We start from the raw sequence: 22,196 nt of genomic DNA, 5'->3' as shown, positions 1-22,196 counted from the left end.
TTTCTGAATCTCTTACCTGAACGTTCACTCAGTTGTGTTGTGTTACTGTATTTTTCCCATAACCCATCAGTAATGCATTTCAAAGCAGACAAAATGGATTGGTGGCGACTATAGTAGGTTTTGTGATGTTGATTGAATCCGTCGTGCATGAAATTATATCTGAAAAATAATAATGACTGATTGAAGACAATTAAGATCTTTGACGTCATCACTATCGCAAAACTCTTGGGTGAATGTGGGTTAGAAAGAAGTATTGAGTGAGGCCAGATGAGAGATTTTCCCCAGACATTGCACCTTGAAGTCGATACGAGCGTTGTCATTAAGTTGAATCTGGAAGCGTTTACGTATATTTTGTGTGAAAAGCTGATCGGTCAGCAGTGTTTGCCAGCCAGTTCAGACTTTAGAGTAAATCCACAGTTTGACATTTCATCTCATTCACGTTGACTGTGTCAGTTATCATTTCTGACACATCGGCTGCTGGAAATCTCAAGAACTCGTTCAGATATCTTGAAGGTGAAAGATCAGATGTTTCCATGGATTTGTTGACTTTACATTTTTGAGCTAACGAGCTCTTGTGTGTTTGGCTTTGGGTCTATGGACATTTTAAGTTTCTCAGATTTCAACCGGATTAGAGGAGTCTTAGTTTCACCTCAACTAAAATTCACTGCCAAAGTTCACGTGATAGATTATAAAAGTCAATCACTGACGTCAAAGATAGGGATAAGATATTAATGTAGATGTAAATATTACAATTGTATGATAATCGGTCAGTTAGTAATGGACATTTTAATGCAGGAATATAAACTTGGCAAGCTACGAAAATAACTTGACTTTCGCGTTAACATACAACACATTCATCTCTAAACTGACTCCATATGTAGACCTGATGTATTATGTTACATATAATTGCTACGGAATGGACAGAAAGGAAAAAGTGCATATGCAATAGGCTCGTTCTGTAGTATCCTTGAACCATAAACTATTCCAGTCGAGACTTTAAAGACGTAATAAGATGAAGAGACACAGATTTCCTTGAGGGCCAAATATGGTTGAACACTTGCAGCATCTTTCTGCAGTTTCCACCCACCGAATGTTTAAAGGAGTAAACACAGAGTGCTGGTCGCAGAGGAATGCATTAATGACACACTCAAACGACAGGTGTTTGACTTCAAAACCCGCTTTGAAACTGCAACACTTCACCGCTGCTCTGTCGTTTTACTGCTTCTACTGTCCATATTACAACTTAATATCCATAAGAGTAACTGGACAATCTCAGGTCAGACAGAAAGGACATTAAAGACATTAAAGACTGCAAAAAATCATTTTCTTACTGAGTATTTTTGTCTTGCTTTCTGGTGAGAATATCTAGACGTCTTTAAAACAAGAACAAATTGATGAGAAGTAAAGTGGCATAACATATCAAGTCTTATGTTCAGAGAAATCTGACAAAATTTGGTGGAACTGGTGCTTGAAGCATGAAAAACCTATTTGCCAATGAGGAAAGAAAAATAATCTTGTTATCCCTTTGAATCAAGTTTTTTCTTACCCCATTGGCAAATCGTTTTTCTTGTTGTCAGTGTAAATGTTACTACATTTTGTTAGATTTCTCAGAAGCTTCTCAAGAAGCTTCTTGCTTCTCAAGTAAATGTATCTTGTTTTAAGAATATTCAGATAGTTTTACTGGTAAACAAGACAAAAATACTCAATAAGAAAATTACTTTTTGTGGACTCAAATGACAAATAGTTTATCAGGTACAATGACAATGAAGACACCAAAGATCTGTTTCAAACCCTTTTTACTGAGCACAAAACAATCTGAGCTTTTAAAACGAGGATACATGACAGTGTGAAACTATTGTATCAACTTAAACTTCTTTAACCAAGTTGAGATTCATGTAATTCCAACACCAAATGGTTTTCCACCATTTAATAACCCTTGAGAGCCCTACTTTTGACACCCTTACTTTTGAAAATGTTTGGGGATGGCAATGGCCTTTTTTAGACTCCATAATGGGACACTTTCAAGTTAGATTGAGCTCAAACTTGTCAGATTTCAAATTCAAGATATTTTCAACTGAATTATGGAGTGTTGTGTTGATGTGAGAGACTCCATACCATCTTTTCACCTGTTTGTTTGAGGGTGTTTGGCCTTTCTTGAGTAAAGCTATTTTTCATTTAGTTCTTTGTGGGACCTTAAAGCTGTTTGTATGCTTGGGTTTGATTATTTGGTTCGAACTCAAGTTCAACTCCATTCTGGAGTTCAGAAAAACACTTTAACACCAACCAAACATTTTAGACTATGGCATTAGATATCTACAGTGAAAGCGCCCAAAATGTGTTGTGGTGCACATCCCCAGTTTTCCCAGTAACCAGAGCAGGTTTGTCCTTGGTGTTGACCTGGACTATTTATGTGTGTGGTGATTTATTGATGGGTCATCAGCATTCCAGAACAACAGAACGCCAGCTGTTACCTGGTTTAACTGCAGCGGTGGTGACGACAAGTCACTGCAAAAAAAGAAGTCAACATGAAATCAAGATGCACTTTCCTAATGCATATTAGGAATGATTTATCAGTGCATTTGTTCCAAAGGAAAAAATGTTGTCTTTGTAATATTTCATCAATATATATACAGTATGCATGTATGTATATCATAAAGTCCTGCTCTACATTTGTTCCTCATTGAATATATCCCGTTTTACATTGGAAATACATCAGATTATGGAAGAAAATGGAATGCAAACACTGTTTAACATTGTCTTTGAATATTTGCATTCTTACTTATGATAACGGAATTGTATTTCAATTCGTTCATTTGATTGGAGTTGGATTTTACAAGTCCTCATTGGAATGCTGTTGGATTTGGGTGAATCTGGTTTGTAGTTTAATGGCCAGTCTAATGTGTTCCGGGCGGTTTGAGGTTCTGCCAGTGTCCATGAGTGACAGTCCAGATTTACTGGTGTCTTTGAAGAGTCTGAAATGATCATGTGGTTTTCATGAGCAGACACTTGGTCTGAATGTGCTATGTAATGCCAATGGTATTCCGCTTTGAAACGCTTTCTTAAATGTCTTGTCTGAGGAATTCTGGCTAAATTAAATTACAATGATACTATTTCATGAGAATGTATTATTTTTGTCTAAGTTGAAGGCTAACTGCATTCACTAACAAAAAAAGTACCTAAAATAACCATTGTACCACCCCGTGTTTTTCACATTGTAATTCCACGTTATTCTTTGGAGTACATTCGGAAAATATGTTGTATCCGAAATCACAAATTTTGATTCTGAAATAGTTTTGCATTTCCACACAATAGTTTTGCGTTCCCTCACAATAAGTTTTGTGTTCCTTCGCAATAAGTTTTGCATTCCCTCGCAATACATTTTGCATTCCCTCGCAATTAGTTTTGCGTTCACTCAGTTTTGAGTTCCCTCGCAATTAGTTTTGCGTTCACTCAGTTTTGCGTTCCATCTCAATAAGTTTTGCGTGCCCTCAAATTTGAGTTCCCTCGCAATAAGTTTTGTGTTCCTTCGCATTAAGTTTTGTATTTACTCTCAATAATTTTTGCGTTCCTTCGCAATAAGTTTTGTGTTCCTTCGCAATAAGTTTTGCATTCCCTCGCAATACATTTTGCATTCCCTCACAATTAGTTTTGCGTCACTCAGTTTTGAGTTCCCTCACAATAAGTTTTGCATTCACTCAGTTTTACGTTCCCTCAATAAGTTTTGAGTGCCCTTAGTTTTGAGTTCCCTCACAATTAGTTTTGCGTCACTCAGTTTTGAGTTCCCTCACAATAAGTTTTGCATTCACTCAGTTTTACGTTCCCTCAATAAGTTTTGAGTGCCCTCAGTTTTGAGTTCCCTCGCAATAAGTTTTGCATTCCCTGGCAATACGTTTTGAATTCCCTTCCAATAAGTTTTGTGTTTACTCGCAATAATTTTTGCGTTCCTTTGCAATAAGTTTTGCGTTTTCTCGCAATAAGTTTTGCTTTCCCTCGCAATAAGTTTTACCTTCCCTCGCAATAAGTTTTGCGTTCCTTCGCATTAAGTTTTGCGTTCCCTCGCAATAAGTTTTGCATTCCTTCGCATTAAGTTTTGCATTCCTTCGCATTAAGTTTTGCATTCTCTCGCAATACGTTTTGCGTTCCTTCGCAATAAGTTTTGCGTTCCCTCGCAATACGTTTTGCGTTCCCTCGCAATACGTTTTGCGTTTCCTCGCAATAAGTTTTGCATTTCTTCACAATAAGTTTTGCATTTCCTCGTAATACGTTTTGCGTTCCTTCACATTAATTGTGCATTTCCTCGCAATAACTTTTGCGTTCCTTTGCATTAAGTTTTGCGTTCCTCCACAATAAGTTTTGCATTTCCTCCCAATAAGTTTTGCGTTTCCTCGCAATAAGTTTTGCGTTCCTTCGCATTAAGTTTTGCGTTCCCTCGCAATAAGTTTTGCATTCCTTCGCATTAAGTTTTGCATTCCTTCGCATTAAGTTTTGCATTCTCTCGCAATACGTTTTGCGTTCCTTCGCAATAAGTTTTGCGTTCCCTCGCAATACGTTTTGCATTTCTTCACAATAAGTTTTGCATTTCCTCGTAATACGTTTTGCGTTCCTTCGCATTAATTTTGCATTTCCTCGCAATAACTTTTGCGTTCCTTTGCATTAAGTTTTGCGTTCCTCCACAATAAGTTTTGCATTTCCTCCCAATAAGTTTTGCGTTTCCTCGCAATAAGTTTTGCGTTCCTTCGCATTAAGTTTTGCGTTTCCTCGCAATAAGTTTTGCGTTCCTCCGCAATAAGTTTTGCATTCCCTCGCAATAAGTTTTGCGTTTCCTCACAATAAGTTTTGCCTTCCCTCGCAATAAGTTTTGTGTTTCCTCGCAATAAGTTTTGAATTCCCTCCCAATAAGTTTTGCATTCCTTCGCAATAAGTTTTGTGTTCCCTCGCAATACTTTGCGTTACCTCGCAATAAGTTTTGCGTTCCCTCGCAATACTTTGCGTTACCTCACAATAATTTGCATTCCCTCACAATAAGTTTTGTGTTCCCTTGCAATAAGCTTTGTATTCCCTTATAATAGTTTGCCTTCCCTCGCAATTAATTTAACATGGTTTTACTTCAATAACCACATTTTAACCATGATATTTGCAGTAAAACCATAGTAACAACAAGATTTACCATGGTTAATCTATATTAAAACCATGGTTACTTAACTTTTCATAGTTACTAGAATATTACTATCATGGTTTCTGCTAAAAAAAAAAACATGGTTAAACTACAACAGTCATCGTTATATGGTTACAATATTACTATAGTAAAACCATGATTAGTAAATTATGGTATTAGAATAGTAAAACCATGGTTTTGTAAAAAATCATTTGTGCAATAAACAATTAAACAGATTTGAGTTGGATTTGCCAAAATAAATAAATAAATAAATTTACTACTGGTGTGAACAAAGCCTATAGTGACTCGTTACATTATATATCTGTTCACACAAAAAAATAAGCTTGATTTTCGGCTTATATTAAACATGGCCATCCAGTATACAGTCTTGACAAGTTTTTTTATGTCGTTATATCTCTTTAAATGCAGTAAACCCACATACTTTAAAAAACAATAATGTTAGCAAACTGAAAATGGAGATTTAGAAAGAAAACCGATTAGTGTGGATGTAGACGGAGACACATTCCACAAAAAAAAAAAAAAAAAAAAAAAAATTCAACCAGATTCCAAATCACATATGAAAGTGGTTTGCATTCAGTTTCTAAAAATCTGATTCCTTGCATTTTTTTTCTATTCTTTTTTTTAATGTTTGGATATAAAACAACTAAACATGTGTTTTGGATATGCCTGTTAGAATGAAGTTTTTATACTGCTAAATTGACTCCTGCCATAAAGTTCAGGAAGTCTTCAGAGAGAATATTTAACCGTTACATACAGAAATAAGCAATCCAGTATGAGCTCTCTCTAAATGCAGTTAAATCTCATTTGCTGTGGGCACTTTAGTTTGAATAAACACTGACTGTGTGCATTGTTAAATCGAGGTGTGGCAGCAGAATTTCATTCTTTCCCAGCTCACATTAGTTCTAGATGAGACTGTTCAGTTTACATTAGACTTTATTCACTCACGCAACTGGAATGAAACGCTGTGTCTACTCGAGCAGCAACAAAACCTTTCTTTTTTTATTTTCTTTGATAAGTTAATAAGTTATCTGCCACTATGTGGATGAATATCATCAATAATCTCATGCCTGATTCTCCCTCAGGATTCTCATTACTGTAATACAATAGAGTTTTACATTAAAATTAGCATAATACAAATACTACCGAGATGCAAAACATTATTTCTTGTTTCTGTCTTTTGATTTTTATCTTTCTTTTGTTGGTTTTGACTCGTTTTAGTGCCGTTCACCTACATCTGCTTCTATCAACCTCAGGGTTTAACTTTATTCACTTGAAAAAATTTTTTTTAAATCTATCTAAACAAGCTTTAGCAAGTCTACAAAAACATAGTTTAATTTAAATTCATGCATTCGATGTTGTTTTGGAAGCCAACTTGATTACCTAGTCAAATGAACCAGCTTCAAATATTATCTCCATAGTACAATACTACTAGTTTAGCCTTTATTTGACCACATTACACCTTTATCAGACTCACCTCAATCTAAAAGCTGTTTAATCAGAGAAGAGTTGAGCGATGTGGAGATGTCCTCATTTCCTCCTGATGCAGATGAAATCGTTTTTCACTCCATCTGGCCTTCAGTTCTCCCTGTATTAGTAAAGTTGACTAACCACTAACTCAGTATCATCAGACACGAGCGTTTAAAGAGAGTTCATAACCGTCTCTGTCTCGTCCCTGTTTCTCCTCCTATTTTCCTTTTTTGGAGTTTCAAGGAGTGGTTTTTCCGATGCCGTTACCCCTCCTTTACGTGTGTGTGTGTGTGTGTGTGTGTGTGTCCACCAGCATGTTGATGTTCGGTCACTTATCTTTATGTTCTTTGATGTGTGCTGCTGACAGACTACAGTCCTGTGTTTAAAATACTTCTATAATTACCCTGTTTATGATGTGTGTGTGTGTGTGTGTGTGTGTGTGTGTGTGTGTGTGTGTTGCACAACCCTGTTGCTTTTATTCTCCAGGAAGATCAAACTTAACAGATTTCCTCAGATGACACTTGTCAGGAATAAGAGTCTCAGGACCCAAGCGCAGAGTTGAAAAACAGGGAATTTATTAAAACTAAAAACAAACACAAATTACCCCATAGGGGAAAAAGGTAATCCAGGGCTGAGGCAGAAGGCAGCGGGTAACAGGACCGACCGGACCGGGTAGGGATGAACAGGACAGGAAGCTAGACCGACTGACAGATTGACTGGAATAAACAAACAAACACACACACAGGACCGACTGGAAAACATGACTGGAAACAAGACGAACTGGCATTGGACAGCAAACGTGAGGAAACTAAAATAGGGAGAGAAATCAACAGGTTAACAAGACAGGGCAGGTGTGACTAATAAACTAATAATGGGCAAACAAGGAGGCGCGGTATGACGTAAGACAGAGAGACACGTGGCGATACAGAAACAAAACAAAGCCATGTGCTCTCACAGGACAACAAAACACCCGAATGGCATGAGCGCACATCGCCAAGACAATGAGGCAATATACGCCCATGCCAATCGACAAACAAGACGAGAGAATGCATAGCAACGCCAAACAAACGAAACTAACGAAACCTGAGCATACATCACGAGGCAAACGCCACATGATGCATGCAACAGGTGACAAAAACAAGACAGGACACCTGTGCGAGAGTTCGGCCACACACACACCCAACACCTAGACCGAAGAGCACAACATGAAGACAGCTTGTGACCCGGGCACGCAATGCAGCGTGAGCTCGATGCAAGACACACCTATGTTCACAAGGGACAGACAAACTATTGATGCGAATGCATGCTGCCAAGATGACATAAGCGCGATGTACCCACGTCAATAACAGACAGACAAGATCCAGACACCATGCTCCTGACATGAATCAAGACAGACCGAAGAGTGCACGGCAGGGAATACAACCAAAACTGCACGTTAGACAAAGACAGACAACAAAACACAAGACAGATTTGGGACAATAATGCCATGGTCCTGTCAGGCAAAAACCCAGACTGACAGAATGGCAGGACCGTGACAACAGTGGGATATCCCACTGTTGTCACGGTCCTGCCACTTTGTATATATATATATATAAGTAGTTTAAGACTGTAGGGAGAGCGACTCATTGACAGTGCATCATGGGAGTGGGCGGAGCTACAGAGCTCTTTTGGCCTGATTCTCTGATTGGTGGATTTCTCTTCAGGATCATGGGTAGTGTAGTTCTTCACCAGGGATTCTGCTTTTTAAAAAAAAGTTTTTTAAATGACTAGTGCTGCAACAGCTAATCGATAATAATGGATAGTGAAAATTTGCTACATTACAGTAGTGAAAAATGTGCTTGCATGATGAAACTTGTTTAAAAAAGGGTGGAGACAAGTTAAAGTGGAAAAAAACATGACCCGTTGTCCAGCACACAGGAGCATTTTATGTTAAACATTTCAAAGAAGGTCATAAGCGTACAGTTTAATGTGGAATGGTTGCTGTGTCAGGTGCGTTGATGCCGCGTCACTTAAATTTTACTGTTATTTACGATGTTTTAAAATGTATAAATGTTTAAATAAAAAATCAGGCATATATTTCCATTTCGCAAAACTGTTTGTCTTCACCACAAGCGAGTTTCCGTGAAACTTCAACGACCAAGTGAGTGCACATGCATCTGCGTCAATCAAACCGATCTCAACAGCGAAAGAGAATACAATAGTTTTGATAAAACTATGCTGTTTATGAAACATTGGCAGGGTTATTTCCAGCATTGAAAAGCATCGCGTTTGACGCTTTATAAGGGCTAAATATGCTTCTCATCTCAATCATGCATCTGTGCGTGGCGATTGAAGCCTGGTTTTCTCGTGATCCACGGAGCAATTACTCATGCAAGTGACCTGTCTCTGCACTATCCTGTCTCTGGAGAACCACAAAATATATGCATCCCGTTTAAAATTGGACAAAAAAATGTGTTTGAATAGATGTGTGATATTAGGAAACAAACTGGCCTAGACATCATATTTCTAAGCCCAATGAAAAGAAAACAATATATTTTATACAGTAGTGACCTAATGTAAATATTATATGAATTATATTGTAACTTTTATATTTAAAAACTTTTTAAAATACAATGTATATAGCATACCATCACTTATGTTTTTTAATAAATAAATTCTAATAAAACACAGGATATAAAATGTGGCTTCTTTATTTGAATAAATAATCAAAGATTAATTAAAAAAATCCGATTAATCGAATAAATAATCTAAAATTAATCGATTTTTTTATCCGATTAATCGAAGAAATAATCAAAGATGAATACATTTTTTATCCAATTAATCGAAGAAATAATAAAAGATCTATTTTTTATCTGATTAATCTAAGAAATAATCAAAGATGAATCAATTTTTATCCAATTAATAAAATAATCTAATATGAATCTATTTTTTATCCAATTAATCGAAGAAATAATCAAAGATGAATCTATTTTTTTATACAATTAATCGAAGAAATAATCTAATATGAATCTATTTTTTATCCAATTAATCGAAGAAATAATCTAAGATTAATCGATTTTTTATCTGATTAATCAAATAAATAATAGAAGATTAATCGATTTTTTTATCCAATTAATCGAAGAAATAATCTAAGATGAATCTATTTTTTTATCTGATTAATCAAATAAATAATAGAAGATTAATCGATTTTCAAAATGATTGTTAGTTGCAGCCCAAGAAATAACGCAGACTACTGGCTTCAACAGAAGCATATACCATTGATTAACAGCCTCGAAGCTCACAGTAGGTCTGTCTTTAAAGGTTTTTGTTTGTTTGCAAATTATTCAGATATATACAAATCTAAGATGTTTGAGATTATAGGGAGACCGACTCTATTACGTCATTCACAATGCTTTTACTTCATTTAATACACAGCGCATGAATATTATCTGTGAATGTGAGTGAGATCGAGTCCCATGATGAATCTGTATGGAACAGCATTTCAATAGACACGTGAACTATATGAGTTTGGAGTTACGTAACATCCCAAAATCATAATTAATATACTGAAGCGATATTATATGTATTATCTGGGTTGGAAAAAATGTTAGAGCTTAATTCGTCTCGCATGTTGAATTGTTGACGCTCTGTGACCCATGTCTCCAGATCAACAGATATAACGGTCTGCTAAATGCTGTCTGGCCTCATATCATAATTACTATTAAATAGTGTGTAATTCGTCCTACAGCGTAAAACAAAATCGCACTGGAGGAGGGACTTAAGTCATATCGGAGTTCCAGTAGCTCAACTGGTAGAGTATGGTGCTAACAACGCCAAGATCATAGGTTTGATTCCCATGGAACACACAAACTAATAAAATGCATCCCTTGAATGCCTTGGATAAAAGCATCTGCCAAATGCATAAAAACAGACAGTCCAATACCACTCACAGTTACTTCAGAAATGTACTTACCTAGTAATCTCAAGACAGGATTTTAAAGTTTCTCCTAATGGGCTCTGTCCTTGGCTCAATGTGTTTCTCTGGAGAACGTCATCTGTTTTAACTGCATTTATTGCTTCCAGATGATTGTTTACGGTTTTCTCTCAGCTTTGTCCATCATGCTTTGAATTTAAGTCCAGAATATGGTGGTGTGAGGTTCTCATACCTTAGAAAAGACCTCATACCTGCCATTGTAACCAAGAAATTTGTTCTGTCTTTATTTACTCACATTTCTGAAGAATCGTCTAGCAGCTCTTTTCCATACAACAACAGTTAATAGTGCCACAAGCTCCAAAAATGACACCATAAAATTATGATTAAAAGTAGTTAATTTGGCTTATGTGGTATATTCCATCTGACGTCATACAATGACCAAAGGGGAAACAGACTCAAATTTAAGTCGCAATTCACTTTTAGAATAATACATTTTAATTTAATGGTGTTTGATAGACGTGGTCACTATTAACTCAAAAGAGCTGCTTAAAGTTTCTTCAACAGTCTCTTCTTTGGTGTTCCACTGAAATACGAGACTGGAATGACATGAAGATGAACGATTCCTTTAATGTGGACATCATTTTGGCCTCTCTCTCATCTTTCTAGTGTTCTGTGTCATGTGGGAAGGGACTCAAAGAAAGACAGATCATGTGTGTGGACCAGAACCAAACACAGATCGAGGAGGAGCGCTGCGCACATCTCAACCGACCGAGAACGCATAAAGTCTGTAGGATGGGATCCTGCCCCAGCTGGAGGACCAATCGATGGAGAGCGGTATGTGTGCTTCCTGTTAGCATCAGAGAGCAGTGTAATCTTTGTTTTAATGTCAGATCTATTAGAGATTGTATATAAGTAAAAAGCCAGAAATAAACGCAAACATGTAAACACAAACGCTTCTAGCTACGATTTCATGCATTGTTTTGTTCCGAAATGTGTCAGACCGTAATAACAAGATATGTTGTAGAAATGCGCATTGCATTCTCAATGTTGCCACAAGGGGCGCTAAAACAGACATTAGCGCAAACTGTCTTTTTCTACGATTAATTTTCTCGTTCAGGTCAGTTGTTTTCATGGCGGAGCAACAATCTGAAGATTATCCCATTGAGCAAGTTAGTTACAGTTATTTAAACTGTCAACATGTTTATAGCAGCTACCTGAATAATAACACATCTGGTTTATGCGTCTGAGTTTGCATATTTCTTCCAGTCTAAGAGATGTTTTTAAGGGTTCTACTGTAACAGAACAGTTAGCAGAACAGCTCATTTATACAAACTGGGAAAACAGTCTTTATTTAGTCTGACTTAATGCAAAATATAATTTCTTATTTTTTTGACCTTGACACGTGTTGCGTGAGATTCAGTGTCAAAGTAAAATTTGTCCTGTGTGGAATGTTGAATCTGATTGGCTGTGGTGTTGTCGAGTCATCGTTCACCTCACCAAATGACATCATCACACCCAGTTCTTCCCTGACTCTATGCCCGCTCCTGCCCCGATCTTCACCAAAACCCCTGTCAACGGCCCACATCAATCTCCTCTGGGGTCTGGAAGCAATCACAGTCCCGCACATACCTCCACAAAGCATGAAATCAGCACATGGAACTTAAAGACATGCTTTATATCTTAACATCACCCCAAACGCACAGAAACCAGTTTGCAGAAGCTCTCAGAGCGAGTGTGTGTGTTACAAGTTTCTGCTGAAATTCAAAAGCCATTGATGTATGTAACAGCTTAGATCAGCAGTTGCCTTCTAATATCATAGGAAAATTTGGATTTGTTATTTAGAACAGTTTAGATTTGTATCTGTCCACGAAACCGTCCAAAAATAAGTTGTTTGAGATCACCTGGATGCTACTTTCAAATCCCAAATCATTAATTAAATAAGTCAGACTCTTAATCTTGATACTTGCATTACTGTAGTGGTAACAATCCTCAGTACTCAAGGGGGTGATAGAGTTTCCTTCAAATGTCTGTGTCATTGAACCACATGTTTTATTATTCAGGTAGCTGTTATAAACATTCAGCAGGTTAACTAACTTTAACCAACTTGCTTAACAAGATTCTCTTCTCACTGTTGCTCTGCAATGACTGTAGTTGATCTGAAAGAGAAAACTGACTGTAGAAGAAGACGACAGTTTAATGTTCACTCTAACACCCCTTGTGGCAATGTGTACTTACTACAGGTTGACCGATATTGGATTTTCCCGATACTGATAACTAAAGTTGTGGAGAAGGCCGATAACCGATTAATTGGCTGATAGTTTTTTTTAAATGATTTATAGAATGATTAAAGAGTTGTAAAGACTGAAACATACTCTACGCAAGTACGTGAACACAAATGCGAGCGCTTTGCCACCGCATTGCCACCCCGTGATATGGTTGAACATGCTTAACGCGTGTTCTTGCCTTACTGTGGCGGGAACAAATCTCAGTACTAGAGGTAGACCGATATATCGGTTTTACCTATTAATCGGTGCCGATAGTTGCTTTTTGGAACTGTCGTTTTTGACAAAAATCTATGTCAATATTTGCCAATAGTTTTTTCATAATTTCTCCATGTGTTTCAAACTTGTTTATAATTAAAAGTCCAGCATTAGGCACCAAATCTTTTTCTGGTAATTATTGGGTTTTTGATTGAACAAAAAACTGCATCTGGGATTTTATTCATTTTGGACTCTTTTTCTTTGCCATAGTAAAGAAAGATAAATAACTTTTTTTGACAGTATAAATCGATTTTAAAATCTATCGGCAGATTAATCGGTTATCGGCCTTTCCCACCACCTTAGTTATTAGTATCAGCAAAATCCACTATCGGTCGACCTCTACTCAGTACTCAAGGGGGCGACAGATTTAACTTTAAACGTGTGTGCCATTTAACTGAATGTGTTATTATTCTGGCAAGTTCCTATAATTATACTGACTTTAACTTACTTGCTCAGTAATATTCTCTTCAATCTGTTTCTCCGCTATGACAGTAGTTGAGTTGAAATAGAAACTCTCCGTAGAAGTGACAGTTCACACTAATCTCATTATAGCGCCCCTTGCGGCAATGTTGAGTATGTAACACGTAGTTATGTGTTAATGTCTGACACATTTCAGAACGCAACGACGCGTGAAATCGAACTTGCGTTGTGAGATGCGCCGTCTGCGTTCACGTACTTGCATAGAGTATGTTTCAGCCTTTTGTCTGTCCTTACTATAACGGGCACATAAACTGAGGCTACAAGACTCAAAAATAATCAAATCCCAAAAGCAGTTTATTGTTCAACCAAAATTCTAATAATAACCAGAAAATTAAGTTTTTGTGCATAATGTGGGACTTTGGACTATAAACAAATCTGAAATCCACCGGGGACTTTTATTTAAAAATGTACAGTAACTTGGCTCCGTTACTATACTCTATATGTAAGTATTTTACAAATGAAGCTTTTTATAGCCTATAAATTCACCAGGTTTATTTATAAGGAATAAAATAAACTATCGGCATAGATTTTTGCCGATAACCGATAGTTCAAAAAAGCAACAATCGGTAAAACCGATATATCGGTCTACCTCTAGTACTTACATTTACATTTAGTCTTTAAGCAGACACTTTTATCCAAAGGAACTTACAAATGAGGTTAAATTACAAATAACGTACCTACTTGCGTTGCATTATGTATTGCAGTTTAACACATTTCTTATACTTGTATAAAGTGCATTTTAGGTCTAAGATCGCTCCTTATACAGTGTGTGGTAAAATCATTGTAACACGCAACCTCTTGTGGCTTATTGCTTTAATATAAACCAGCCACAAGTATAGATCTCAGATAAACCATTGACCTGTTAATACTGAACAAATGCAGCTGGAGCCTCAGAAATAATCACAATCACATTAATGTGATTCTGCAATAATAACTGTCAATCTATCACACCCATTTTCAGATTAACATTGTTTTATGTCAGACCAAACACTTAATCCATCGTATTTCAGACTGGACCAGACATCAGTCTTTGTTCTTTGTGTGGCTTCCAAAGCAAATCCTGAATTAAGTGAGTGACGTTCATCAAAGATCGTGTTGAAACATGAATATGTTGAGAGGAAGGAAAGACGTTGATTGTGTTTCTCTTTGATTCAGGCAAATATGAGCTAATTGATCATGAGGTCTTGCTTTGAGGATTGTCTTTATTGTTTGTGTGTGTGTCCTCACAGTGTTCAGTGACTTGCGGCACTGGTGCTCAGACCCGTGAGACGTTCTGCAGGTCAAAGGGCAAAGGTCGAGTCAATGATGAGATGTGTGACATACGTGATCGTCCTGCGAGCATTCAGTCCTGCTTCCAAACGGAGTGTCAGACACATAGCTGGACGACACACGAGTGGACAGACGTGAGTAAAACAGTATATCGATCTCTTCTGTCCCACTCCTCGTCTGCCATTGGTCAACAAACCGATAGTCCCGCCCCAAACTCACTCCATTGGTTGAGAGTTTAAAAGTTGAAATGTGGAGCCAAATCATACAAACAGATGATCTTATAGTGACTCGCAAGTATTTTAACATTGTATAAATTACACATTTCAGCATGAAAAGCCTTGATTTGTAAACTACTCAATGTTGATTTCCACAATAACATATGAGGTCTTTGTGTGGGAGCTTTCTTCTGAAAGTTTAAACTTCACCTTTTAGCATTTATAAGGTGCTTTATAACACAGGGACTTTTAAAGTTCCTTCACACAGATGGAAGTGTTTTGCTTTAATTGTGAATACCAATCAGTCTATCGCAGCATTTAAGGGCACACCGCGTGAGCGACCGTACATGTTTAATTAATGAGCAGTGATCACTGTGTGTGGCAGAACCGGCTCCATGAGCGTTTCAAAGGCATTGTGGGAAGAGTTCTCTAAAATTCCCCACTGAGACACAGAGAGAGAGGAGATGGTATCAACGAGATTCAAATCTACAGTCAAAGAAAGGGCTGGAGTGGAAAAAGACTGTTAAAATTAAAAAAATAAAATAAAAAAAAGATTTGAAAAAAGTGTCAAAAACGAAAGACAAAAATATTAAATTATATTTTGCATAAAGAAAAAAAAGTTTTTTTTAGAACCATTGAAAGTCTGCATTTGGGCGTTATTTAAAAAACAAACAAAACAAAATGTTATATATATATATATATATGTGTGTGTGTGTGTACATTATATACTCTTATATTTACACCGATCAGCCACAACATTAAATCCACCTGCCTAATACTGTGTAGGTCCCCCAACACAATACTGTATATATATTGTATATATATGAATGTACAGTATATACTTTATATATATATATATATATATATATATATATATATATATACAGGTGCATCTCAATAAATTAGAATGTCGTGGAAAAGTTCATTTATTTCAGTAATTCAACTCAAATTGTGAAACTCGTGTATTAAATAAATTCAATGCACACAGACTGAAGTAGTTTAAGTCTTTGGTTCTTTTAATTGTGATGATTTTGGCTCACATTTAACAAAAACCCACCAATTCACTATCTCAAAAAATTAGAATACATCATAAGACCAATAAAAAAAAATATTTTTAGTGAATTGTTGGCCTTCTGGAAAGTATGTTCATTTACTGTATATGTACTCAATACTTGGTAGGGGCTCCTTTTGCTTTAATTACTGCCTCAATTCGGCGTGGCATGGAGGTGATCAGTTTGTGGCACTGCTGAGGTGGTATGGAAGCCCAGGTTTCTTTGACAGTGGCCTTCAGCTCATCTGCATTTTTTGGTCTCTTGTTTCTCATTTTCCTCTTGACAATACCCCATAGATTCTCTATGGGGTTCAGGTCTGGTGAGTTTGCTGGCCAGTCAAGCACACCAACACCATGGTCATTTAACCAACTTTTGGTGCTTTTGGCAGTGTGGGCAGGTGCCAAATCCTGCTGGAAAATGAAATCAGCATCTTTAAAAAGCTGGTCAGCAGAAGGAAGCATGAAGTGCTCCAAAATTTCTTGGTAAACGGGTGCAGTGACTTTGGTTTTCAAAAAACACAATGGACCAACACCAGCAGATGACATTGCACCCCAAATCATCACAGACTGTGGAAACTTAACACTGGACTTCAAGCAACTTGGGCTATGAGCTTCTCCACCCTTCCTCCAGACTCTAGGACCTTGGTTTCCAAATGAAATATAAAACTTGCTCTCATCTGAAAAGAGGACTTTGGACCACTGGGCAACAGTCCAGTTCTTCTTCTCCTTAGCCCAGGTAAGACGCCTCTGACGTTGTCTGTGGTTCAGGAGTGGCTTAACAAGAGGAATACGACAACTGTAGCCAAATTCCTTGACACGTCTGTGTGTGGTGGCTCTTGATGCCTTGACCCCAGCCTCAGTCCATTCCTTGTGAAGTTCACCCAAATTCTTGAATCGATTTTGCTTGACAATCATAAGGCTGCGGTTCTCTCGGTTGGTTGTGCATCTTTTTCTTCCACACTTTTTCCTTCCACTCAACTTTCTGTTAACATGCTTGGATACAGCACTCTGTGAACAGCCAGCTTCTTTGGCAATGGATGTTTGTGGCTTACCCTCCTTGTGAAGGGTGTCAATGATTGTCTTCTGGACAACTGTCAGATCAGCAGTCTTCCCCATGATTGTGTAGCCTAGTGAACCAAACTGAGAGACCATTTTGAAGGCTCAGGAAACCTTTGCAGGTGTTTTGAGTTGATTAGCTGATTGGCATGTCAAAATATTCTAATTTTTTGAGATAGTGAATTGGTGGGTTTTTGTTAAATGTGAGCCAAAATCATCACAATTAAAAGAACCAAAGACTTAAACTACTTCAGTCTGTGTGCATTGAATTTATTTAATACACGAGTTTCACAATTTGAGTTGAATTACTGAAATAAATGAACTTTTCCACGACATTCTAATTTATTGAGATGCACCTGTATATATATATATATATATATATATATATATATATATATATATATATATATATATATATATATATATATATATATATATTTTTTTTTTTTTTTTTTTAAGGTGGTGATCTGTATTGTTTTTGTTTTTAATAGTTAGGGTTAAATATCGGTAAATGGTCTGCACTTATATAGCGCCTTTTAACCTTAGCGGTTCTACAAAGCGCTTTACACTGTGACTCATTCACACATTCACACACACACTCACACACTCACACACCAATGATGGCAGAGCTGCCATGCAAGCGCTAGCTTGGCATTGGGAGCAACTTGGGGTTCAGTGTCTTGCCCAAGGACACTTCGGTATGTGGAGTCACGCGGGCCGGGAATCGAACCGCTAACCCGCTCTACCACATGAGCCACAGCCTATACACTGTATATATGTAATAAATTACAAATAATTTGTTAAAGTATAATATATATATATATATATGTGTGTGTGTGTGTGTGTGTGTGTGTGTGATAAAATTATCAAAAATTAAAAATGAATAAAATGAGTAATATATACTGTATATATTTATTTGTAATAAAATTGTTTAAAAATCTAAAATGTATATATAAAATAATAAAAACAATTAAAAGTTTTAGAAAATACACATATATGTATATAAACTGAGTGATTATGTTCTATTGCAATGAATATATAATTATAATGCGAGATTTAACTCAAAATATTTCTAGAAAAAATGAAATAAAATGTTGAGAATAAACTCATTAAACTCAAATAATAATAAACGATGAAACTGGGCTTTTTTTTTCTCAAAACACAACGACTTTATTCTCGAAGTATAATGTGTTTATTCTCAATATTTTATATAGACTTTATTTTTCTCAAAATATTGTGATATGTCATTATAATGACTTTAATCTCGATATGTTTTCTTTTTTTTTTTTTAACTTGGCCCTAATCCTCTTCCATTGTAGACTTCATTGTATTTATGCAAAATTGAATATGCTTTTTTTTCTTTTAATGTCATTTATGTTGCTTCAAAAGGAAATAATAATAATAATAATAATATTATATATATATGTGTATATATATATATATATATATATATATATATATATATATATATATATATATAATATTATTATTATTATTATTATTTATTTTATTTTTTTTAAATTTCATTACAGTAATGAGAATTTGGGAGCTTAAATGGGTTTAATGTCACAATGCAAAGAATGTTTTTTATTTATATTATCAATTAATGGTCCTAAAAATAGGCTTCATTTTGTTTATACAAAATTGAATTTTCTTTGTTTGGTTTTGTGGTGAAATATAACCCGGATATGTTTTGGGCTGGGGTTACCCGTGCCTCTCAGTTTAGGGTTTCAGTGGTAAAATCATCATCATCCTATCTACATGAGAGATCACAGAACAAACACCCTTTAACTTCAGAGAGGAAGCCACATCATCTCTCACCAACCACCCGTCTCTCTCTCTCTCTCTCTCTCTCTCTCTCTCTCTCTCTTCTTTCTCTCGGTTTTCATCACTAAAACTCAACACAAGAACAAGAACCAGACATCAAACAAACTTCTGAGGTGCCTACATTTAAAACATTTCTGCTGTTTATGTCTTCTGCTTCATCCGTCCTCTGCTGCTGTCATCTGAAATGTAGCCTGTTTGATTTGTGTCCCATTATTTTACACTATCTCTCCAAATATTTAACCTGAAACGGTCCACACAGTCAAATATGGTTCTAGTTTATAAGGTGTGATGACCCCAGAATAAATTCAGCTCTTGGTAGCACACTGCCCCTGTGTGGATGAACTGAGGATTTGTGCATAATAACACCAGGAATCTTCATTAAGAAAGTAAAAAGGGACAATGTTTATTTTATTAAATAACTGTGTGTGTGTGTGTGTGTGTGTATGTTTGTTTGTTTGTTTATTTGTAGTGTAACGCCACCTGTGGACGGGGTGTGAGGACTCGAGCAGTGTTTTGTGTGGACGGAGGGATGAACACCGTTTCTGATCATATGTGTGACACCTCGAATAAACCCACGACATACGAGTCATGTCACAGCACCCCCTGTCAGTACGTCTGGGTTACTACAGTGTGGAGTCAGGTACATAATTCAATGGCTATTGAGCTGTTCGGGTTGTAGTCAAAAATCACAGAAGTGAATTTGCCCTTGGGATTTTCCTACGGGTGTTTATAATGCATTACTTGAAGGTACTTTGACATTTTGTTTTACAACATAAATTACACACAGTCATACCTCAAGCGTGAATTTTGAAGCTGCCTCAAAAAAAAAAAAAAAAACTTTTGCTTACTAGTTGCTAAATAAGGACTACAAGGGTTTTCAGTTTCATCAGGCACGTTCACTCACAGGCTTGTGGTAGCTGTAGTCCTTAATTAGCAACTTGTTAGCAACATTTTATATAAAAAATATTTAAATATTACTGAAACTAAAAATTAAAATGCCCTACTAACTGTTTCAGCCTCAGATATGCTGCTCAAACATTGTGTGCTTTTAATACTATGTACTTTAAAATGCGGTTTAAAAAACACAATTTTGTCTCTTTCATCTTTCCGTAGTTCAACGCACATTGTGTACAATTGAAAGTTTATAGCTTATAGTTGTGCTCAAAAGTTTGCATACCCTGGCAGAAATTGTGAAATTTTGGCATTGATTTTGAAAAACTGTCTTTTATTTAAGGATAGTGATCATATGAAGCCATTTATTATCACATAGTTGTTTGGCTCCTTTTTAAATCATAATGATAACAGAAATCACCCAAATGGCCCTGATCAAAAGTTTACATACCCTTGAATGTTTGGCCTTGTTACAGACACACAAGGTGACACACACAGGTTTAAATGGCAATTAAAGGTTAATTTCCCACACCTGTGGCTTTTTAAATTGCAATTAGTGTCTGTGTATAAATAGTCAATGAGTTTGTTAGCTCTCACGTGGATGCACTGAGCAGGCTAGATACTGAGCCATGGGGAGCAGAAAAGAACTGTCAAAAGACCTGCGTAACAAGGTAATGGAACTTTATAAAGATGGAAAAGGATATAAAAAGATATCCAAAGCCTAGAAAATGTCAGTCAGTACTGTTCAATCACTTATTAAGAAGTGGAAAATTCGGGGATCTCTTGATACCAAGCCAAGGTCAGGTAGACCATGAAAGATTTCAGCCACAACTGCCAGAAGAATTGTTCAGGATACAAAGAATAACCCACAGGTAACCTCAGGAGAAATACAGGCTGCTCTGGAAAAAGACAGTGTGGTTGTTTCAAGGAGCACAATACGACGATACTTGAACAAAAATGAGCTGCATGGTCGAGTTGCCAGAAAGAAGCCTTTACTGCGCCAATGCCACAAAAAATCCCGGTTACAATATGCCCGACAACACCTTGACATGCCTCACAGCTTCTGGCACACTGTAATTTGGAGTGACGAGACCAAAATAGAGCTTTATTGTCACAACCATAAATGCTATGTTTGGAGAGGGGTCAACAAGGCCTATAGTGAAAAGAATACCATCCCCACTGTGAAGCATGGTGGTGGCTCACTGATGTTTTGGGGGGGTGTGAGCTCTAAAGGCATGGGGAATCTTGTGAAAATTGATGGCAAGATGAATGCAGCATGTTATCAGAAAATACTGGCAGACAATTTGCATTCTTCTGCACGAAAGCTGCGCATGGGACGCTCTTGGACTTTCCAGCATGACAATGACCCTAAGCACAAGGCCAAGTTGACCCTCCAGTGGTTACAGCAGAAAAAGGTGAAGGTTCTGGAGTGGCCATCACAGTCTCCTGACCTTAATATCATCGAGCCACTCTGGGGAGATCTCAAACGTGCGGTTCATGCAAGACAACCAAAGACTTTGCATGACCTGGAGGCATTTTGCCAAGACGAATGGGCAGCTATACCACCTGCAAGAATTTGGGGCCTCATAGACAACTATTACAAAAGACTGCACGCTGTCATTGATGCTAAAGGGGGCAATACACAGTATTAAGAACTAAGGGTATGCAGACTTTTGAACAGGGGTCATTTCATTTTGTTCTTTGTTGCCATGTTTTGTTTTATGATTGTTCCATTCTGTTATAACCTACAGTTGAATATGAATCCCATAAGAAATAAAAGAAATGTGTTTTGCCTGCTCACTCATGTTTTCTTTAAATATGGTACATACAGGTGCATCTCAATAAATTAGAATGTCGTGGAAAAGTTCATTTATTTCAGTAATTCAACTCAAATTGTGAAACTCATGTATTAAATAAATTCAATGCACACAGACTGAAGTAGTTTAAGTCTTTGGTTCTTTTAATTGTGATGATTTTGGCTCACATTTAGCAAAAACCCACCAATTCACTATCTCAAAAAATTAGAATACATCATAAGACCAATAAAAAAAACATTTTTAGTGAATTGTTGGCCTTCTGGAAAGTATGTTCATTTACTGTATATGTACTCAATACTTGGTAGGGGCTCCTTTTGTTTTAATTACTGCCTCAATTCGGCGTGGCATGGAGGTGATCAGTTTGTGGCACTGCTGAGGTGGTATGGAAGCCCAGGTTTCTTTGACAGTGGCCTTCAGCTCATCTGCATTTTTTGGTCTCTTGTTTCTCATTTTCCTCTTGACAATACCCCATAGATTCTCTATGGGGTTCAGGT

At 36.7% G+C, this 22,196-nt stretch overlaps 1 protein-coding gene and 1 long non-coding RNA gene across 2 annotated transcripts in view; one reads left to right on the top strand and one right to left on the bottom strand.

Annotated features, from left to right (window-relative positions):
* Window positions 1–22,196, top strand: part of LOC127436241 (A disintegrin and metalloproteinase with thrombospondin motifs 20-like) — a 159,955-nt gene that overhangs the window by 119,912 nt on the left and 17,847 nt on the right. Inside the window, exons 29-31 of the mRNA XM_051690281.1 lie at window positions 11,223–11,390; window positions 14,806–14,979; window positions 19,464–19,634. Coding sequence (XP_051546241.1) covers window positions 11,223–11,390; window positions 14,806–14,979; window positions 19,464–19,634 — 513 coding nt within the window. The remainder of the gene's footprint in view (window positions 1–11,222; window positions 11,391–14,805; window positions 14,980–19,463; window positions 19,635–22,196) is intronic.
* On the bottom strand, window positions 1,780–6,844 carry LOC127436242 (uncharacterized). The gene is made up of 2 exons (XR_007896353.1): window positions 6,651–6,844; window positions 1,780–2,505 (listed from the first exon to the last, which is right to left on the bottom strand). It is a non-coding gene; the product is annotated as an uncharacterized LOC127436242 (long non-coding RNA).

Source organism: Myxocyprinus asiaticus, chromosome 46, assembly GCF_019703515.2.
Source record: "Myxocyprinus asiaticus isolate MX2 ecotype Aquarium Trade chromosome 46, UBuf_Myxa_2, whole genome shotgun sequence".
NCBI classification, from domain to species: Eukaryota; Metazoa; Chordata; class Actinopteri; order Cypriniformes; family Catostomidae; genus Myxocyprinus; species Myxocyprinus asiaticus.
The sequence above is the reverse complement of the archived record's forward strand: the minus strand, read 5'-3'. Positions and strand labels throughout refer to the sequence as shown.